Source organism: Musca autumnalis, unplaced genomic scaffold (assembly GCF_047663935.1).
Source record: "Musca autumnalis isolate F117 unplaced genomic scaffold, ASM4766393v1 scaffold_1, whole genome shotgun sequence".
NCBI lineage: Eukaryota > Metazoa > Arthropoda > Insecta > Diptera > Muscidae > Musca > Musca autumnalis.
This window is the reverse complement of record NW_027411644.1, coordinates 62,702,614-62,722,187: the sequence shown is the minus strand read 5'-3', so window position 1 is coordinate 62,722,187 and position 19,574 is coordinate 62,702,614. Positions and strand designations below refer to the sequence as shown.

At 38.1% G+C, this 19,574-nt stretch overlaps 1 protein-coding gene across 1 annotated transcript; it reads right to left on the bottom strand.

Annotated features, from left to right (window-relative positions):
- Nucleotides 1-7,902: 7,902 nt before the first annotated feature.
- LOC141399384 (clavesin-1-like) lies at nucleotides 7,903-16,909 on the bottom strand. Its single transcript, XM_073978052.1, has 5 exons — nucleotides 16,566-16,909; nucleotides 16,388-16,495; nucleotides 8,494-8,638; nucleotides 8,213-8,426; nucleotides 7,903-8,145 (listed from the first exon to the last, which is right to left on the bottom strand). Exons 1-5 carry the CDS (start codon nucleotides 16,838-16,840, stop codon nucleotides 7,991-7,993), a joined length of 897 nt encoding a protein of 298 aa, XP_073834153.1. The 5' UTR covers nucleotides 16,841-16,909; the 3' UTR covers nucleotides 7,903-7,990.
- Between the last annotated feature and the right edge of the window lie 2,665 nt (nucleotides 16,910-19,574).

Sequence of the window (19,574 nt, the reverse complement as noted above, 5' to 3'; positions counted from 1 at the left end):
TCTTCTATAGAATAGAAGACTGCCGTAAGGGTTTTCTATAGAATAGAAGACCGCCGTAGGGTCTTCTTTAGAATAGAAGACCGCCGTAGGGTCTTCTTTAGAATAGAAGACCGCCGTAAGGTCTTCTTTAGAATAGAAGACCACCGTAGGGGTCTTCTAAAGAATAGAAGACCGCCGTAGGGGTCTTCTGTAGAACAGAAGTCCGCCGTAGGGGTCTTCTATAGAATTGAAGACCGCCGTAGGGGTCTTCTATAGAATAGAAGTCTGCCGTAAGGGTCTTCTATAGAATAGAAGACCACCGTAGGGGTCATCTAAAGAATAGAAGACCGCCGTAGGGGTCTTCTTTAGAATAGAAGACTACCGTAGGGGTTTTCTATAGAATAGAAGTCTGCCGTAAGGGTCTTCTATAGAATAGAAGACCACCGTAGGGGTCATCTAAAGAATAGAAGACCGCCGTAGGGGTCTTCTTTAGAATAGAAGACTACCGTAGGGGTTTTCTATAGAATAGAAGTCTGCCGTAAGGGTCTTCTATAGAATAGAAGACCACCGTAGGGGTCATCTAAAGAATAGAAGACCGCCGTAGGGTCTTCTTTAGAATAGAAGACCGCCGTAGGGGTCTTCTGTAGAACAGAAGTCCGCCGTAGGGGTCTTCTATAGAATAGAAGACCGCCGTAGAATAGAAGACCACCGTAATAAAAGACCACCGCCGTAGGGTGTCTTCTATAGATTATACCGCCGTGGGTGTCTTTTATAGAATAGAAGACCTTCGTAGGGGTCTTCTTTAGAATAGAAGAAGACCGCCGTAGGGGTCTTCTATAGAATAGAAGACTGCCGTAGGGGTTTTCTATAGAATAGAAGTCTGCCGTAAGGATCTTCTATAGCGTAGAATACCGCCGTGGGGGTATTCTATAGAATAGAAGACCTCCGTAGGGTCTTCTTTAGAATAGAAGACCGCCGTAGGGGTCTTCTGTAGAATAGAGGTTCGCCGTAGGGGTCTTCTAAAGAATAGAAGACCGCCGAGGGGTCTTCTATAGAATAGAAGACTGCCGTAAGGGTCTTCTATAGAATAGAAGACCGCCGTAGGGTCTTCTTTAGAATAGAAGACCGCCGTAGGGGTCTTCTGTAGAATAGAGGTTCGCCGTAGGGGTCTTCTATAGAATTGAAGACCGCCGTAGGGGTCTTCTATAGAATAGAAGTCTGCCGTAAGGGTCTCCTATAGAATAGAAGACCGCCGTAGGGTCTTCTTTAGAATAGAAGACCTCCGTAGAGGTCTTCTTTAGAATAGAAGACCGCCGTAGGGTCTTCTTTAGAATAGAAGACCACCGTAGGGGTCTTCTAAAGAATAGAAGACCGCCGTAGGGGTCTTCTATAGAATAGAAGACTGCCGTAAGATGGTAAAATCAGTGAAATAGGAGTTCAGCCTTTCACAAATGAAATCAGGGAGAAGGTACCCGGCGGCAAGATCGTACAATCATCCGCATACGTTACGATCTCAATGCCGTCTGGACGAGGCGGCTACAGGAGAGGTAGAGGTGAAACAGTTCCGGAGACATCACCCCACCTTGGGGTGCTACCTGTTTTACTTGGACTTCTTGTTCCTGAATTCCAAGTACGACTAGCGTCCACACATATAATTGAATATTCAACGTTTCAAACTTGGGCGGAGGGTTGTCTGCTTGATGTCCTCAAACAGCGTGGAGTGGTTGAGTCTTAAACTTGAGTCCTCAGCTACGGACGAAAAAAGCGAAATCCGTCTGTACTATTCACTTTTGCTGGCATTCTTGTCTGGCTTCATTAGTGGGACCATCCTGCCCACTTTCCAGATTTAGAAAACGATGTGGGTAGCTATCGAACTTTAGTGAGATACTTGACTTCCGACCATACAACTGTTTCAGATTCCATCAGGGCGCTTTAGATAATTTAGCGTTCCTGATGACATTTACAACATCACCCATAGTAAATTGTGGTGGTTCCTCCTCCACAGGAAGAGATCTAATGCGACGTAGTATTCTTCTAGTCGCCCTGTCACTCCCGGGATGCTGGACAAACTGTCGATTGGAATAACTTGCACACTTCTTCGGATCAGCCAGCGTCCTTCTTTCCAGTGTTCGACAGTGACCACAATTCACTTATTTCAGCTCCAATGTAGCAATTCTTCAGATGATTTCACCTCTTGTCCAGCTTATGCTCACCAACAAACCTGTTAATACTACTGACGTTGACATGTCGAAGCTCATCACGCTCATTTGCTAATCCCGTCACCTATGCTTGGAAGTTTGATAGCATTTCGACTATTGTACCAGCAGGTATATGGTCAGCTGCTCCAGCAGTTATGATGTCTGGGAACGTACTTTCTGCTACCAGAACATCAGAAGGGTTGGGCAGATCTCTGAAGCGATGATTATTACCTCTCTAAGACTAGGCCAATTAGTTTTCTGTTCATGAGTGATGATAGTGTGACGTTCAAAGACGATGAAATCGGTGTGAAACTCTCCGCTAATTCCGGTAGGGACATCCTTATTAACCGTGCAAAAGGTAGAGCTGTCAATCTGCCCAGTCAGCACAATACCCATCTGGTCGTTTCTGAGGGCTGAATGCCACAACTCATGATGAACATTAAAGCCGCCTAAGACCTCACGGGAATAACCTTCCAAAAGCGGGTAATATTGGGCCTATAACCTGGAGTACAGCTATTTTTTTGGCGGGATGTATACGTTCAGTAACTCTATCTCGACAGTTCCACACCCTACTGCTAACACCATACATTCCATGTACGGGTCATTAGTGCCAAACTCAAGCGAGATAGGTATGTAGTGAACAGATAGGAGCAATAAGACAGCTAGTCCACCACCTTTACTTCTGATGCGATCCTTCCTCAGTATGCTGTAAGCTGCAGTAGTTGTTGAACTTGGTTTCCTGCACCGACGCCATCATGAAATTTATCTGATTCATGAATTATACAATTTCCTCGGTCTTACCACAGAGTCCATTAAATTGGGAAATGATGCATTTTCAGGGAATGGAATAACAAGGGCTGGTGTTAAGTTAGAAGCACCCTTTCTTTCAGAAAGGGTCTATAGAAGCACCCTTTCTGTTAGAAAGGGTCTATACAAGCACCCTTTCTTTTAGAAAGGGTAGAAGCAATCTTTCTTTTAGAAAGTGTCTATAGAAGCACCAATTGTTTCAGAAAGGGTCTATAGAAGCAACCTTTCCTTTCAGTCAGAAAGAGTCTATAGAAGCAACCTTTCCTTTCAGTCAGAAAGAGTCTATAGAAGCAGCATTTCTTTCCGAAAGGGTCTATAGAAGCAGCCTTTCTTTCATGAAGACTCCATAGAAGCACCCTTTATTTTAGAAAGGGTCTATAGAAGCAGCCTTTCTTTCATGAAGACTCCATAGAAGCACCCTTTATTTTAGAAAGGGTCTATAGAAGCAGCCTTTCTTTCATGAAGACTCCATAGAAGCACCCTTTATTTTAGAAAGGGTCTATAGAAGCACCCATTATTTCAGAACGTCTCTATACAAGCACCCGTTCTCTCAGGAAGGGTCTATAGAAGCAGTCTTTCTTTCAGAAAAGGTCTATAGAAGCAGTCTTTCTTTCAGAAAAGGTCTATAGAAGCACCCTTTCTTTCAGAAAAGGTCTATAGAAGCACCCTTTCTTTCAGGAATGGTCTTAAGAAGCACATTTTCTTTCAGGAATGGTATTTAGAAGCACATTTTCTTTCAGGAAGGGTCTGTAGAAGTAGCCTTTTTTGCAGAAAGGGTCTATAGAAGCACCCATTCTTTCAGAAAGGGTCTATAGAAGCACCCTTTCTCTCAGGAAGGGTCTATAGAAGCACCCTTTCTTTTAGAAAGGGTGTATAGAAACAACCTTTCTTTTAGAAAGGGTGTATAGAAGCACCTTTTCTTTTAGAAAGGGTGTATAGAAGCACCCTTTCTTTCCTAAAGGGTCTATAGAGGCAGCCTTTCTTTCATGAAGCGTCTATAGATGCACCCATTCTTTCAGAACGTGTCTATAGAAGCACCCATTCTTTCAGAACGTGTCTATAAAAGCATTCTTTCTCTCAGGAAGGGTCTATAGAAGCACTCTTTCAGGAAGTGCCTATAGAAACACCCTTCTTTACGAAAGGGTCTATAGAAGCTCCTTTCAGAAAGAGTCTATAGAAGCACCCTTTCTTTCAGAAGGGGTTTATAGAAGCACCTTTTCTTTAAGAAGGGGTCTATAGAAGCTCCCTGTCTTTCAGAAAGGGTTTGTAGAAGCAAACTTTCTTTCAGGAAGGGTCTATAGAAGTACCCTTCCTTTCTGAAAGCGTCTTTAAATGCACCCCTTTTTATTTGAAAGGGTCTATAGGAGCACCATTTCTCTGAAAGGGTATATAAAAGCATCCATTATTTCAGAACGTCTCTATACAAGCACCCGTTCTCTCAGGAAGGGTCTATAGAAGCAGTCTTTCTTTCAGAAAAGGTCTATAGAAGCACCCTTTCTTTCAGAAAAGGTCTATAGAAGCACCCTTTCTTTCAGGAATGGTCTTAAGAAGCACATTTTCTTTCAGGAATGGTATTTAGAAGCACACTTTCTTTCAGGAAGGGTCTGTAGAAGTAGCCTTTTTTGCAGAAAGGGTCTATAGAAGCACCCATTCTTTCAGAAAGGGTCTATAGAAGCACCCATTCTTTCAGAAATGGTCTATAGGAGCACCCTTTGTGTCTATGGAAGCACCCTTTCTTTCAAAAAGTGTCTATAGAAGCACCCTTTGTTTCAGAAAGTGTCTATAGAAGCGCCCTTTGTTTCAGAAAGTGTCTATAGAAGCACCGTTTGTTTCAGAAAGTGTCTATGGAAGCACCCTTTCTTTCAGGAATGGTCTATAGAACCACCCTGTTTTTCTGAAAGGTTCTATAGAAGCACCCTGTGTTTCTGAAAGGTTCTATAGAAGCACCCTGTGTTTCTGAAAGGTTCTATAGAAGCACCCTTTCTTTCAGAGAGGGTCTATTGAAGCACCCTTTCTTTCAGAAAGGGTCTATAGAAGCACTCTTTCTTTCAGAAAGGGTCTATGGAAGAAACCATTCCTTTTAGAAAGGGTCTATAGAAGAACCCATTCTTGTAGAAAGGGTCTATAGAAGCTCCCTCTCTTTCAGAAAGGGTCTATAGAAGTACCCTTTCTTTCAGAGAGGGTCTATTGAAGCACCCCTTCTTTCAGAAAGGGTCTATAGAAGCACTCTTTCTTTCAGGAAGGTCTATAGAAGCACTCTTTCTTTCAGAAAGGGTCTATAGAAGCAACCATTCCTTTTAGAAAGGGTCTATAGAAGAAACCGTTCTTGTAGAAAGGGTCTATTGAAGCACCCTTTCTATCAGGAAGGGTCTATGGAAGCACCCTATCTTTCAGGAAGGGTCTATAGAAACACCCTGTCGTTTAAAAGGGTCTATAGAAGCACCCTGTCGTTTAAAAGGGTCTATAGAAGCAACATGTAGTTTAAAAGGTCTATAGAAGCACCCTGTCTTTTAAAAGGGGCTTTAGAAGCACACTTTCGTTTAAAAGGGCTTTAGATAGATACACCTTTCCTTTCAGAAAGCGTCTTTAGATGCACTCTTTCTTTTAGAAAGGGTCTATAGATGCACCCTTTCTTTTAGAAAGGGTCTATAGATGCACCCTTTCTTTCAGAAAGCGTCTTTAGATGCACCCTTTCTTTTAGAAAGGGTCTATAGATGCACCCTTTCTTTTAGAAAGGGTCTATAGATGCACCCTTTCTTTCAGAAAGGGTCTATAGATGCACCCTTTCTTTCAGAAAGCGTCTTTAGATGCACCGTTTCTTTTAGAAAGGGTCTATAGATGCACCCTTTCTCTTAGAAAGGGTCTATAGATGCACCCTTTCCTTTAGAAAGGGTCTATAGATGCACCCTTTCTTTCAGATAGGGTCTATAGATGCACCCTTTCTTCCAGATAGGGTCTATAGATGCACCCTTTCTTTCAGGAAGGGTCTATAGAAGTACCCGGTCGATTAAAAGGGTCTATAGAAGCACCCTGTCTTTTAAAAGGGGCTTTAGAAGCACCCTGTCGTTTACAAGGGTCTATGGAAGCAGCCTTTCTTTTTGAAAGGGTCTATAGATTCACCCTTTCTTTCAGGAAGGGTCTATAGAAGTACCCGGTCGTTTAAAAGGGTCTATAGAAGCACCCTGTTGTTTAAAAGGGTCTATAGAAGCACCCTGTCTTTTAAAAGGGGCTTTAGAAGCACCCTGTCGTTTACAAGGGTCTATAGAAGCAGCCTTTCTTTTTGAAAGGGTCTATAGATGCACCCTTTCTTTCAGGAAGGGTCTATAGAAGTACCCGGTCGTTTAAAAGGGTCTATAGAAGCACCCTGTCGTTTAAAAGGGTCTATAGAAGCACCCTGTCTTTTAAAAGGGGCTTTAGAAGCACCCTGTCGTTTACAAGGGTCTATAGAAGCAGCCTTTCTTTTTGAAAGGGTCTATAGATGCACCCTTTCTTTCAGGAAGGGTCTATAGAAGTACCCGGTCGTTTAAAAGGGTCTATAGAAGCACCCTGTCGTTTAAAAGGGTCTATAGAAGCACCCTGTCTTTTAAAAGGGGCTTTAGAAGCACCCTGTCGTTTACAAGGGTCTATAGAAGCAGCCTTTCTTTTTGAAAGGGTCTATAGATGCACCCTTTCTTTAAGAAAGGGTCTATAGATGTACCCTTTCTTTCAGAAAGGGTCTATAGAAGCACCCTGTCCTTTAAAAGGGTCTATTGAATTACCCTGTCGTTTAAGGGGTCTATTGAAGCACCCTGTCGTTTAAAAAGGTCTATAGAAGCACCCTGTCGTTTAAAAGGGGTTTTAAAATCACCCTGTCGTTTACAAGGGTCTATAGATGCACCCTTTCTTTAAGAAAGGGTCTATAGATGCACCCTTTCTTTAAGAAAGGGTCTATAGATGCACCCTTTCTTTAAGAAAGGGTCTATAGATGCACCCTTTCTTTCAGAAAGAGTCTGTAGAAGCACCCTGTCCTTTAAAAGGGTCTATTGAATTACCCTGTCGTTTAAGGGGTCTATTGAATCACCCTGTCGTTGAAAAGGTCTATAGAAGCACCCTGTCGTTTAAAAAGGTCTATAGAAGCACCCTGTCGTTTAGAAGGGTCTATAGAAGCACCCTGTCGTTTAAAAAGGTCTATAGAAGCACCCTGTCGTTTAAAAGGGGTTTTAAAATCACCCTGTCGTTTACAAGGGTCTATAGATGCACCCTTTCTTTAAGAAAGGGTCTATAGATGCACCCTTTCTTTAAGAAAGGGTCTATAGATGCACCCTTTCTTTCAGAAAGGGTCTATAGAAGCACCCTGTCCTTTAAAAGGGTCTATTGAATTACCCTGTCGTTTAAGGGGTCTATTGAATCACCCTGTCGTTTAAAAAGGTCTATAGAAGCACCCTGTCGTTTAAAAGGTCTATCGAAGCACCCTGTCGTTTAGAAGGGTCTATAGAAGCACCCTGTCGTTTAAAAGGGTCTATAGATGCACCCTTTCTTTCAGAAAGGATCTTTCGAAGCACCATTTCTTTCCGAAAGTGTCTATGGGAGCACCCTTTCTTTTAGAAAGGGTCTATAGAAGCACCCTTTTTGCGTCTGTTTCACTGGCATGTTGTCCGAAAGTCCAAGTTGCTGCATTTTTAAATCCAAAATTTAGAGGAACCAGTACCGGATAACTGAATAAAATATCCGAACGAAATTATTTGCGTTGCTACAACAACAACTAGTGAGACCGATAACTATGACAATCACTCCAAACATAGAATAAGTTCCAAGAATGATTATATCGACCCATTTCTTAAGGTAGCTTCACTTCAAAAGTTCAACTTCCAGGTAAGTATAGGTAAAGACGAAAAGAATTATTTCTGATCCCTTCTTTTTAAAAAAAATACTCTCCAAATTCCATTCCACACATTTGTATTTTATTTAAAAATTATTGACTAAATTGAAACTAATATTTTACCAGCTGTGCTCAGGTACTCAGGTATTCAATCAATATCCAATTTCTTAAAATTACCCTCAGTGCCAAATAAATCCGAGCTAGGTTTTGCCTTAGCTGGACGCATTTTTTCATTGACCCGATGATTGTCGTTATATTCGATAATATCTGCACGTGATTGACGTAGACTTTCAAAGTGAAGTTCTGCAAGAACAAAAAAAATTGAAATTAAATTTTCAAATCGCAATAAATTTGAGGAAATTGTGACAACCATTTAATTGCCGCATATCCAAGTTGGGACCACCAAAATCTTTGGGCAATATTTCACGCGGTACAAATTTATAGAATGTCTCCAGGTTGGTGTGTACGTGCAGCATTTCGTGTAGCTCCTTCTTGAGGAAGGGTTGCATCAGGGCCATGATCTTGTCCATTAGTGGTGTGGCATTAAGAAAATGTAAGCCAACGAGACGCGTGGGAATGGCTTCCTGCAGAGTAAAAGGGATATAGAAATAACCTTATTGTTGTTGTTGATGGTGTTATTTGTTATCTTACCTGCAGATAATACATTGCCTTTTTCAGGTGGGCCAAATTAACCCGTGGCAGATGACCAAATTGTGTACCGGTTATATCAATGGCAATTATCAGACCCTTGATTATACCATTTTCCATAAACCACTTATCTTGACTGATGCTGTATCTGTAAGGAAAGTAAATACGTCAGCGTTTAAATTTACTGTACAGGACGGCAAATATAGCACTAAAAAATTTGCAACCGCTGTGGTGTTAAGGTTTGTGACATCAACAAGTTATAAAATTAATTCGTCGGAGAATTAACCCGGAATTTTTAGAGCGTTCGTGTCATTATGTCAACAAACATGGACTTGCTCACGAGAAACATTTTATCGCTACAAACGGGGCCACTTGAGTACCTTCAGTAAATTTCAAACCTATACTCGAACATCCCTTAAACTACACTTAAGAGAAAATATTGCCTTGAAGGTAACGGAAGGTGTTGTCTGCTTGTATATACCTTCTTAGAACTTGTTTCAAGATGAAAAAATATTGAGATGTGGACCAATGCCATTATCTTCTTTCGATAGTTGAATTTTCGGAACCATTAAGTTAGAAAGCACGAGTTGGCCCATGAAAAATATATCGCAGGAAACAGGGTCACTTCAATTACCTGACGTACAAATTTGAAAAATTTATTCGAAAATTCCTTAAAATGCACCTAAGCGAACATTTTGATCTTTTGTCAGAGAGATTCCTGAAGGTGTTGTCCGATATAGACGCTTTTAGAACTTGATGTACGTCTGGACCAATTTTTTGCGTAATTCGTATGAATTGGCATATCGTCGAAAAAATTGTACTGTTGTCAAAGGAGATCTGTTGTGAAAAAATTCGAAACGATCCGAGACATGTCCTTAAACTGAACTTTTGTGAAACAATTTTAAATTTTGTGTGGAAGTTACCCAAAAGAGTGGATTTCTCGGCTTATATGACCCCCTAAAGGTATTCCACCGCCGAAAGACTTCCTATAGGACTTGTAGGTTCAAAGTCTTCCAAATAGTATTCAAGGGTTAAAAAACATCAGTAACGTTACCGTTTTATATACTCTTACACGCATTAATTTCCATCAACTACAACTGCACAGTTAGCATAGTGGATAAATTTAACTTCGGTGTAATTAACTACAATCACTGCTACACAATAATTCTCATTCACTCCGTAAAGCTACCCGAATATGTATTCTGTTTTTTTTTCACCGAAGTCCTTTAGTCCTACCAAAGGTTTTCTAGGGTTAAAAGTCTTTCTGGAGGCCCTCTGGAGTTAGGAGAACTCCTAAAGGTTTTCTCGGGTTAGAAGACCACGCGAAGTTTTTTTAAAGGTCCTTTAGGGTTAGAAGACTTATAAAGGTAAGGGTCCTGGGTTAAAAACTTTTCGTGCTAAAAAACCTCCAAAATACAATCTGGGGTCCGACGGCCTACCAAAGGTTTTCTAGGGTTAGAAGACTTTCTAGAGGCCCTCTGGAGCTGGAAGAACTCCTAAAGGTTTTCTCGTGTTAGAAGACCACGCGAAGTTCTTCAAGGTTTATCAGACCTCCTAAGGGTCTACTACAGTTAGAAGACCTCCTAAAGTTTATCCCAGGTTCGAAGACCACACAAGAAAACCTCCTTAAGGTCTTCGCCGGTCAAAAATACTTCCTAAAACTTTGCTTGGTTTATAAGAACTTCTAAAGGTCTTCTCTTGGTTAGAAGACCTTCTCAAGACTTTCTAGGGTAAGAAGGCCTCCTAAATCTTTTCTAGGATTAGTTAGGGTTAAAAAACCGACTAAAGATCTTATGTGGTAAGCAAACCTCCTTAAGGTTTCCAGGGTTAGCAGACCTCCCTACGGTTTCCACGGTTAACAGACCTCCTTAAGGTCTTTCCGTGTTAGAATACTTCCTAAAATAGGGTTAGAAGATCTTCAGAAGGTCTTCTAGGATTAGAAAGCCTCCTAGGAGGACTGGGATTAAAAACACCAACGGTCTTCTAGGGTTACAAGACTTTCTAAGCTCTACTAGGGTTAGAAAACATGATAAAGCACTTCTAGTGTTAGAAGACCTCTTAAATGTGTTCTCGGGTTAGAAGATGTTCTTACGGAACTTCTAGAGTTAGAGAACCCCTTAGGACTAGAACACCTCGCAAAGCTCTTCTAGCTCTTCTTGGGTTAGAAGACCTCGTACAGTTTTTCTAGGATTGTAACACCTCCTTAAGCTATTCTTAGGTTAAAAGAACTTCTGAAGATCTTCTAGGGTTAGCAGAAATAAATAAGGTTTCCAGTGTTAGAAAGCCTCCTAGGAGGACTGGGATTAAAAAAACACCTAAAGCTCTTTTGAGTCTAAAGATCTTTTAGGGTTAGAAGACCTCCGACAGCTATTCTGGGATTAGAAGACCTCCAAAAGGTCTTCTAGGGTTACAAAACTTTCTAAAGCTCTACTAGGGTTAGAAAACATGATAAAACACTTCTAGGGTTAGAAGACCTCTTAAAGGTGTTCTCGGGTTAGAAGATGCTCTAACGCTTTTCTATCTCTAGAATATCTCATAAAGATCTTCTAGAGTTAGAGAACCTCCTAGGAGAAAAAAAGAAAAGCTTTTCTAGTGTTAGAAGAACTACCAAAGGTCTTCTAGCGTTAGAAGACCTCTTACAGTTTTTCTAGGATTGTAACACCTCTTTAAGCTATTCTTAGGTTAAAAAAAACTTCAGAAGATCTTCTAGGGTTAGCAGAACTGCATAATGTTTCTAGGGTTAGAAAACCTTCAGAAGGTCTTCTAGTGTTAGAAAGCCTCCTAGGAGGACTGGGATTAAAAAACACCTAAAGCTCTTTTGGGTCTAAAGGTCTTCTAGGCTTAAAAGATCGCCAAAAGCTATTCTGGGATCAGAAGACCTCCTAATGGTCTTATAGTGTTAGAAGACCTCCAAAGGTCTTTTAGGGTTACAAGACTTTCTAAAGCTCTACTTGGGTTAGAAAACATGATGAAGCACTTCTAGGGTTAGAAGACCTCCTAAAGGTGTTCTCGGCTTAGAAGATGCTCTAACGGAACTTCTAGAGTTAGAGAACCTCTTAGGAGGACTAGAACACCTCCCAAAGCTCTTCTAGGGTTAGAAGGCCTTCCAAGGTCTTCTAGGGTTAGAGGATTTCCAAAAGCTCTTCTGGGGTTAGAAGACCTCCTACAGTTTTTATAGGATTGTAACACCTCTTTAAGCTATTCTTAGGTTAAAAGAACTTCTGAAGATCTTCTAGGGTTAGCAGAACTACAATAGGTTTCCAGGGTTAGAAGACCTTCAGAAGGTCTTTTAGTGTTACAAAGCCTCCTAGGAGGACTGAAATTAAAAAATATCTAAAGCTTTTCTGGGTCTAAAGGTCTTCTAGGCTCAGAGGCCTTATAGTGTTGGAAGACCTCCAAAAGATCTTCTAGGGTTACAAGACTTTCTAAAGCTCTACTAGCTCCTAAAGGTGTTCTCAGCTTAGAAGATGCTCCAAAGGAACTTCTAGAGTTAGAGAACCTCTTAGGAGGACTAGAACACCTCCCAAAGCTCTTCTAGGGTTAGAAGGCCTTCCAAGGTCTTCTAGGGTTAGAGGATTTCCAAAAGCTCTTCTGGGGTTAGAAGACCTTCTACCGTGTTTCTAGGATTGTAGAACTTCTGAAGATATTTTAGGGTTAGCAGGACTACATAAGGTTTTCAGGGTTAGAAGACCTTCAGAAGGTCTTCTAGTGTTACAAAGCCTCCCAGGTGGACTGGGATTAAAAAATCACCTAAAGCTATTCTGGGTCTAAAGATCTTCTAGGTTTAGAAGACCTCCAAAAGCTATTCTGGAATTTGAAGACCTTCTAAAGATCTTATGGTGTTAGAAGATCTCCAAAAGGTCTTCTAGGGTTACAAGACTTTCTAAAGCTCTACTAGGGTTAGAAAACATGATAAAGCACTTCTAGGGTTCGAAGACCTCCAAAAAGTGTTCTCGTGTTAGAAGATGCTCTAACTGTTTTCTATCTCTAGAATATCTTATAAAGATCATCTAGAGTTAGAGGACCTCTTAGGAGGACTAGAATACCTCCCTAGGGTTAGAAGGATTCTAAAGTTCTTCTAGTGTTAGAAGATTTCCAAAAGCTCTTCTAGGGTTAGAAGACCTTCAAGAGGTTTTCTGGGATTAGAAGACCTCCAAAAGGTTTTCTGGGACCTCCAAAAGATCTTCTAGGTTTTTCAAGACTTCCTAAAGGTCTTATAGGGATAGAAGAGAAGAAGCACTTCTAGGGTTAGAAGACCTCCCTAACGGTTCTCTATCACTAGAATATCTTATAAAGACTAGAACAACCCCATAGCTCTTCTAGGGTTAGAAGGCCTTCTAAAGGTCTTCTAGGGTTAGAAGATTTCCAAAAGCTCTTCTAGGGTTAGAAGACCTTCAAGAGGTTTTCTGGTATTAGAATATCTCCAAAAGGTTTCTGGGATTAGAAGACCACCAAAAGATCTTCTAGGTGTTTTAAGACTTCCTAAAGGTCTTATAGGCGTCCGAAAGTTCTTCTGGGATTAGAAGACCATCTAAAGGTCTTTTAGAGTTAGAAGATCTGCTATAGGCCTTCTATTGCAGGAAGTTATTTTACAAGTCTTTTAAGGTGGGAATACGCCTTAAAGGTCTGCTAGGCTTAGAAGACCTCTTAAATGGTGGCTTGGGTTAGGCGACCTCCTAAAGCTCTTCTAGGATTAATAGACCTTCTAAAGGTCGTTTAGTTTTAGAAGACCGTCAAAATACACCTAAAGGTCTTCTAAAGTTAAAAGACCTCATAAAGCTCATCTAGGGTTAGAAGACCTGCTTCTAGACAGATCTTCTAGGGTTAGAATACGTCCTAAAAGTCTTCTAGGCTTAAAAGACCTCCTAATATTTTTCTAACATTAGAAGATCCCCTAAATCTTTTGTAGGAAAAACCTCCTAAAGATCTTTCCGGGTATAGGACCTCCTTAAAGCCTTCTATGCATAGATGACCACCTATAAGTGTTTTAGGGTGAGAAGGCTTTCAAAAGCTCTTCTGGGGTTACAAGACCTTCCAAAACTCTTCTGGGGTTAGAAGACCTTCCAAAGCTTTGTTTAGGGATAGAAGACTTCCTAAAGCTCTTCTATTGCTGCAAGACCTCTCCTGTAAGTCTTCTAGGGTTAAAATACCTCCTTAAGGTCTCCTAGGGTTAGATGATCTCCTAAACCTCTTCTAGGGTTAGAAGATGCTCTGCTAGACTTAGAGTATCTCCTCAAGATCTGTCCGGGTAAAGGACCTCGTGAAGATCTTTTCGGTTAAGAAGACCTCCTAAAGATCTTCCATCTTTAGAAGACATTTTTAAAGGGTCTAGGTACAGAAGACCTGTTAATGGTCTTTTAAAATTAGAATATCGTCTAGAGGGTTTCTAGGGTTAGAAGACCTCATAAAGCTCATATAGGGTTAGAAGACTTGCTATAGATCGTCAAGAGTTGGAATACGTCCTAAAAGTCGTCTAGGATTAAAAGACCTCGTAAAGATTTTCTAAATCTTTTCTAGGGAAAACCTCCGAAAGATCTGTCCGGATAAAGGACCTCCATAAAGTCTACTATGGTTAGAGGCCCTCCATAAGCTCTTCTATTGCTCGAAGACCTCCTTCTGGGGTTAGAAGAAGATCTCCTAAAGCTCTTCTAGGGCTAGAAGATGCTATAGCGCTTTTCTAAGGTTTGAAGATCTCCTAAAGGTTTTTTTTCGAGCACCTCCCAAAGATCTTTCCGGATAGGGGATCTCCTTAAGGTCGTTTAGGTTTAGGAGACCTCCTAAAGATCTTCTATTTTTAGAAGACCTCCTTAAAGGGTCTAGGTACAGAAGACCTGTTATGGTTAGAGGTTCTCCATAAGCTCTTCTATTGCTGGAAGACCTCCTTCTAGGGTTAAAAGACCTCCTAAAGCTCTTCTAGGGCCAGAAGATACCATAAAGCTCTTCTAAGGTTTGAAGATCTCCTAAAAGTTGTTTAAGGTCTTCTAGGTTTAGAAGACCTCCTAAAGATCTTCTATTTATAGAAGACCTCTTTAAAGGGTCTAGGTTCAGAAGACCTTTTTATGCTTTCCTAAAATTAGTAGATCTTCTATAGGGTTTCTAGGGTTAGAAGACCTCCTAAAGACCTATCCGGGTAGGGGACCTCCTTAAAGTGTACTAGGATTAGAGGACCTCCATAAGCACTTCTATTGCTGGAAGACGTTCTTCTAGGGTTAGAAGACCTCTTTAAGCAGTTCTAGGGTGAAAAGATCTCCTAAAGTTTTTCTGTTTTTAGAGCACCTCCCAAAGATCTTTCCGGATAGGGGATCTCCTTAAGGTCTTCTAGGGTTAGAAGACCTTCTAAAGATCTATCGGGGTAGAGGACCTCCTTAAAGTCTACTATGGTTAGGGGCTCTCCATAAGCTCTTCTGTTGCTGGAAGACCACCTTCTAGGGTTAGAAGACCTCCTAAAACACTTCTAGGGCTAGAAGATGCCATAAAGTTCTTCTAGGGTTTGAAGATATCCTAAAGGTTTTCTGTTTTTAGAGCACCTCCCAAAGATCTTTCTGGAGAGGGGATCTTCTTAAGGTCTTCTACTTTTAGAAGACCTCTTTAAAGGGTCTAGGTACAGAAGACCTGTTAATGGTCTTTTAAAATTAGAATATCGTCTAGAGGGTTTCTAGGTTTAGAAGACCTTCTAAAGATCTATCCGGGTAGAGGACCTCCAAAAAGTCTACTATGGTTAGAGGCTCTCCATAAGCTCTTCCATTGCTGAAGACCTCCTTCAAGGGTTAGAAGACCTTCTAAAACTCTTCTAGGGCTAGAAGATGCTATAAGGCTCTTCTAGGGTTTGAAGATCCCCTAAAGGTTTTCGGTTTTTAGAGCACCTCCTAAAGATCTTTCCGGGATAGGGGATCTCCTTAAGGTCTTCTAGGTTTAGAAGACCTGCTAAAGATCTTCTACTTTTAGAAGACCTCTTAAAAGCTCTCCTGGGGCTAGAAGATGCTATAAAGTCCTTCTAGGGTTTGAAGATCTCCTAAAAGTTTTCGGTTTTTAGAGCACCTCCCAAAGATCTTTCCGGATAGGCCTTCTAATTTTATAAGACCTTCTAAAGATCTTCTATTTTTAGAAGAAGGGTCTATGTTCAGAAGACCTCTTCATGGTTTTCCAAAATTATAAGATCTTCTATAGGGTTTCTAGTGTTGAAAGACCTCCTAAAGATCTATCCGGATAGAGGACCTTCTTAAAGTCTACTAGGGTTAGAGGACCTCCATAAGCTCTTATATTGCTGGAAGACCTCCTTCTAAGGTTAGAAGACCTCCTAAAGCTCTTCTAGGGCTAAAAGATGCCATAAAGTTCTTCTAGGGTTAAAAGATCTCCTAAAAATTGTCTGTTTTTTGAGCACCTCCCAAAGATCTTTTCGGATAAGTGACCTTCTTAAGGTTTCCTATGTTTAAAGAACCTCCTTGAAGCCTTTTAAAATTAGCAGATCTTCTAAGGTGAGATGACCCGCCGTTCAGACTCGTCTATAAAAAGTAGGTCCCATATCATTGAGCTAATAGGAATAGGAACCCTGCGTACGTCCCTGACTCTGTTCACTTCGTATAGATTTTCTTAGGTATAGTCGACCCCTAATTGTCCGAAAGATATTTGGTCTTAATATACCCAAGTATGTGCGGTTTAAATTCATTATTTCGGTGAGCTAAATTTTTCAACGTTTCAATTTATATATACCCTCTTCAGTTTATATTCCTTATATAAACACATAGTGATATACATAAGTAAATGATTATTTATTCCCCCGTTTTGTACTGTGAATGTCCAAAGTCTAATCAGGTTGTAATTAGATAATAACGTTTAACTTCAATTACGATTGTCATTAACCTCGATGCTCATTTTTCTTTTATAATAATTTACTTACAATTTTACTGAGTTGGCAAAATGAAATTTGGACGGATCGGTATCGATTAGCTTTGATATTATAACAGCATAACCTTCTGGAGTCCGTTGGGGTAGTGGTACGCCTGCGCTGAAAATAAAAAAATTATTTTTTTTTTCAAATTAATTTAATTTAGAAAAAAAAATATTACTTTACTTACACAACATTACGTATCTGTTCAATATCCGGCGATTCGACATCAACATTATCGAAAAATTCATGAAAATGTGTGCGACAGGTGAAGTTGATGTCGATTACCTTTTTCGCATATTCCGTGCTACAGCCACATGCATAAAAAAACACCAAAGCCTCACGTTCCGTTATTTTCGGTAGATGTGGTTGCATCAGCGACCATGCCAGTAGTTTTTGTACCTCTTCCCTTTGAATTTCAGGATAACGGGCATACTGCTCATCTAAATCGAATAATTCAAACATTGAGATTGAAATTGAAATTGAAATAATGTGTACGGCTTGGCGTCTTAAATGAGAATGAAAATATCTGCTTTTCTGCTGAGTTCATTGTGATCTTGAATTCTAGACGATTTGTTATTAAACACATTTTGTATATAATTTAAACTTAATTACATGTGTTTAATTATGAGCGGATAGTGGAAAGACAGACTAAGTCGATTTTAGAAAAATAGAAGAATTAAAACGTTATAAAGATCCCGTTTTTAAACAAAGCCGCGTTGATGAAAAAATATTTTTTTAATAACTCCACGTTGGTGAAAAAATATTTTTTTAATAAATCCACGTTGGTGAAAAAATATTTTTTTAATAAATCCACGTTGGTGAAAAAATATTTTTTTAATAAATCCACGTTGGTGAAAAAATATTTTTTTAATAAATCCACGTTGGTGAAAAAATATTTTTCTAATAAATCCACGTTGGTGAAAAAATATTTTTTTAATAAATTCACGTTGGGGAAAAGTATTTTTTAATAAATTCACGTTGGTGAAAAAATAGTTTTTTAATAAATCCACGATGGTGAAAAAATATTTTTTTAATAAATCCACGTTGGTGAAAAAATATTTTTTTTAATAAATCCACGTTGGTGAAAAAATATTTTTTAAATAAATCCACGTTGGTGAAAAAATATTTTTTTAATAAATCCACGTTGGTGAAAAAATATTTTTTAAACAAATCCCCGTTGGTGAAAAAATATTTTTTAAATAAATCCACGTTGGTGAAAAAATATTTTTTAAACAAATCCACGTTGGTGAAAAAATATTTTTTAAATAAATCCACGTTGGTGAAAAAATATTTTTTTTAATAAATCCACGTTGGTGAAAAACTATTTTTTTAATAAATCCCCATTGGTGAAAAACTATTTTTTTAATAAATCCACATTGGTGAAAAAATATTTTTGAAATAAATCCACGTTGGTTAAAAAATATTTTTGAAATAAATCCACGTTGGTGAAAAAATATTTTTTAAACAAATCCACGTTGGTGAAAAAATATTTTTTAAATAAATCCACGTTGGTGAAAAAATATTTTTTAAAAAAAATATTTTTTAAACAAATCCACGTTGGTGAAAAAATATTTTTTAAACAAATCCACGTTGGTGAAAAAATATTTTTGAAATAAATCCACGTTGGTTAAAAAATATTTTTGAAATAAATCCACGTTGGTGAAAAAATATTTTTTAAACAAATCCACGGTGGTGAAAAAATATTTTTTAAATAAATCCACGTTGGTGAAAAAATATTTTTTAAATAAATCCACGTTGGTGAAAAAATATTTTTTAAATAAATCCACGTTGGTGAAAAAATATTTTTTAAACAAATCCACGTTGGTGAAAAAATATTTTTTTAATAAATCCACGTTGGTGAAAAAATATTTTTTTTAATAAATCCACGTTGGTGAAAAAATATTTTTTAAATAAATCCACGTTGGTGAAAAAATATTTTTTTAATAAATCCACGTTGGTGAAAAAATATTTTTTAAACAAATCCCCGTTGGTGAAAAAATATTTTTTAAATAAATCCACGTTGGTGAAAAAATATTTTTTAAACAAATCCACGTTGGTGAAAAAATATTTTTTAAATAAATCCACGTTGGTGAAAAAATATTTTTTTTAATAAATCCACGTTGGTGAAAAACTATTTTTTTAATAAATCCCCATTGGTGAAAAACTATTTTTTTAATAAATCCACATTGGTGAAAAAATATTTTTGAAATAAATCCACGTTGGTTAAAAAATATTTTTGAAATAAATCCACGTTGGTGAAAAAATATTTTTTAAACAAATCCACGTTGGTGAAAAAATATTTTTTAAATAAATCCACGTTGGTGAAAAAATATTTTTTAAATAAATCCACGTTGGTGAAAAAATATTTTTTAAACAAATCCACGTTGGTAAAAAAATATTTTTTTAACAAATCCACGTTGGTGAAAAAATATTTTTGAAATAAATCCACGTTGGTTAAAAAATATTTTTGAAATAAATCCACGTTGGTGAAAAAATATTTTTTAAACAAATCCACGTTGGTGAAAAAATATTTTTTAAATAAATCCACGTTGGTGAAAAAATATTTTTTAAATAAATCCACGTTGGTGAAAAAATATTTTTTAAATAAATCCACGTTGGTGAAAAAATATTTTTTAAACAAATCCACGTTGGTGAAAAAATATTTTTTAAACAAATCCACGTTGGTGAAAAAATATTTTTTAAACAAATCCACGTTGGTGAAAAAATATTTTTTTTTAATAAATCCACGTTGGTGAAAAAATATTTTTTAAATAAATCCACGTAGGTGAAAAAATATTTTTTAAATAAATCTACGTTGGTGAAAAAATATTTTTTAAATAAATCCACGTTGTTGAAAAAATATTTTTTAAGTAAATCCACGTTGGTGCAAAAATATTTTTTAAATAAATCCACGTTGGTGAAAAAATATTTTTTTAAATAAATCCAGGTTGGTGAAAAAATATTTTTTAAATAAATCCACGTTGGTGAAAAAATATTTTTTAAATAAATCCACGTTGGTGAAAAAATATTTTTTTAATAAATTCACGTTGGTGAAAAAATATTTTTTTAATAAATTCACGTTGGTGAAAAAATATTTTTTTAATAAATCCACGTTGGTGAAAAAATATTTTTTTTAATAAATCCACGTTGGTGAAAAAATATTTTTTTAAATAAATCCACGTTGGTGAAAAAATAT

What these genes read in the sequence shown, in the direction of transcription:
- LOC141399384 (XM_073978052.1), bottom strand. Translation starts at nt 16,840, where the DNA reads ATGTTTGAATTATTCGATTTAGATGAGCAGTATGCCCGTTATCCTGAA. An exon ending in GAACAGATACGTAATGTTGT is followed by an intron (nt 16,496 to 16,565) that starts GTAAGTAAAGTA and finishes TTTTATTTTCAG; the next exon opens with CGCAGGCGTACCACTACCCC. An exon ending in AGGCAATGTATTATCTGCAG is followed by an intron (nt 8,427 to 8,493) that starts GTAAGATAACAA and finishes TTTACTCTGCAG; the next exon opens with GAAGCCATTCCCACGCGTCT.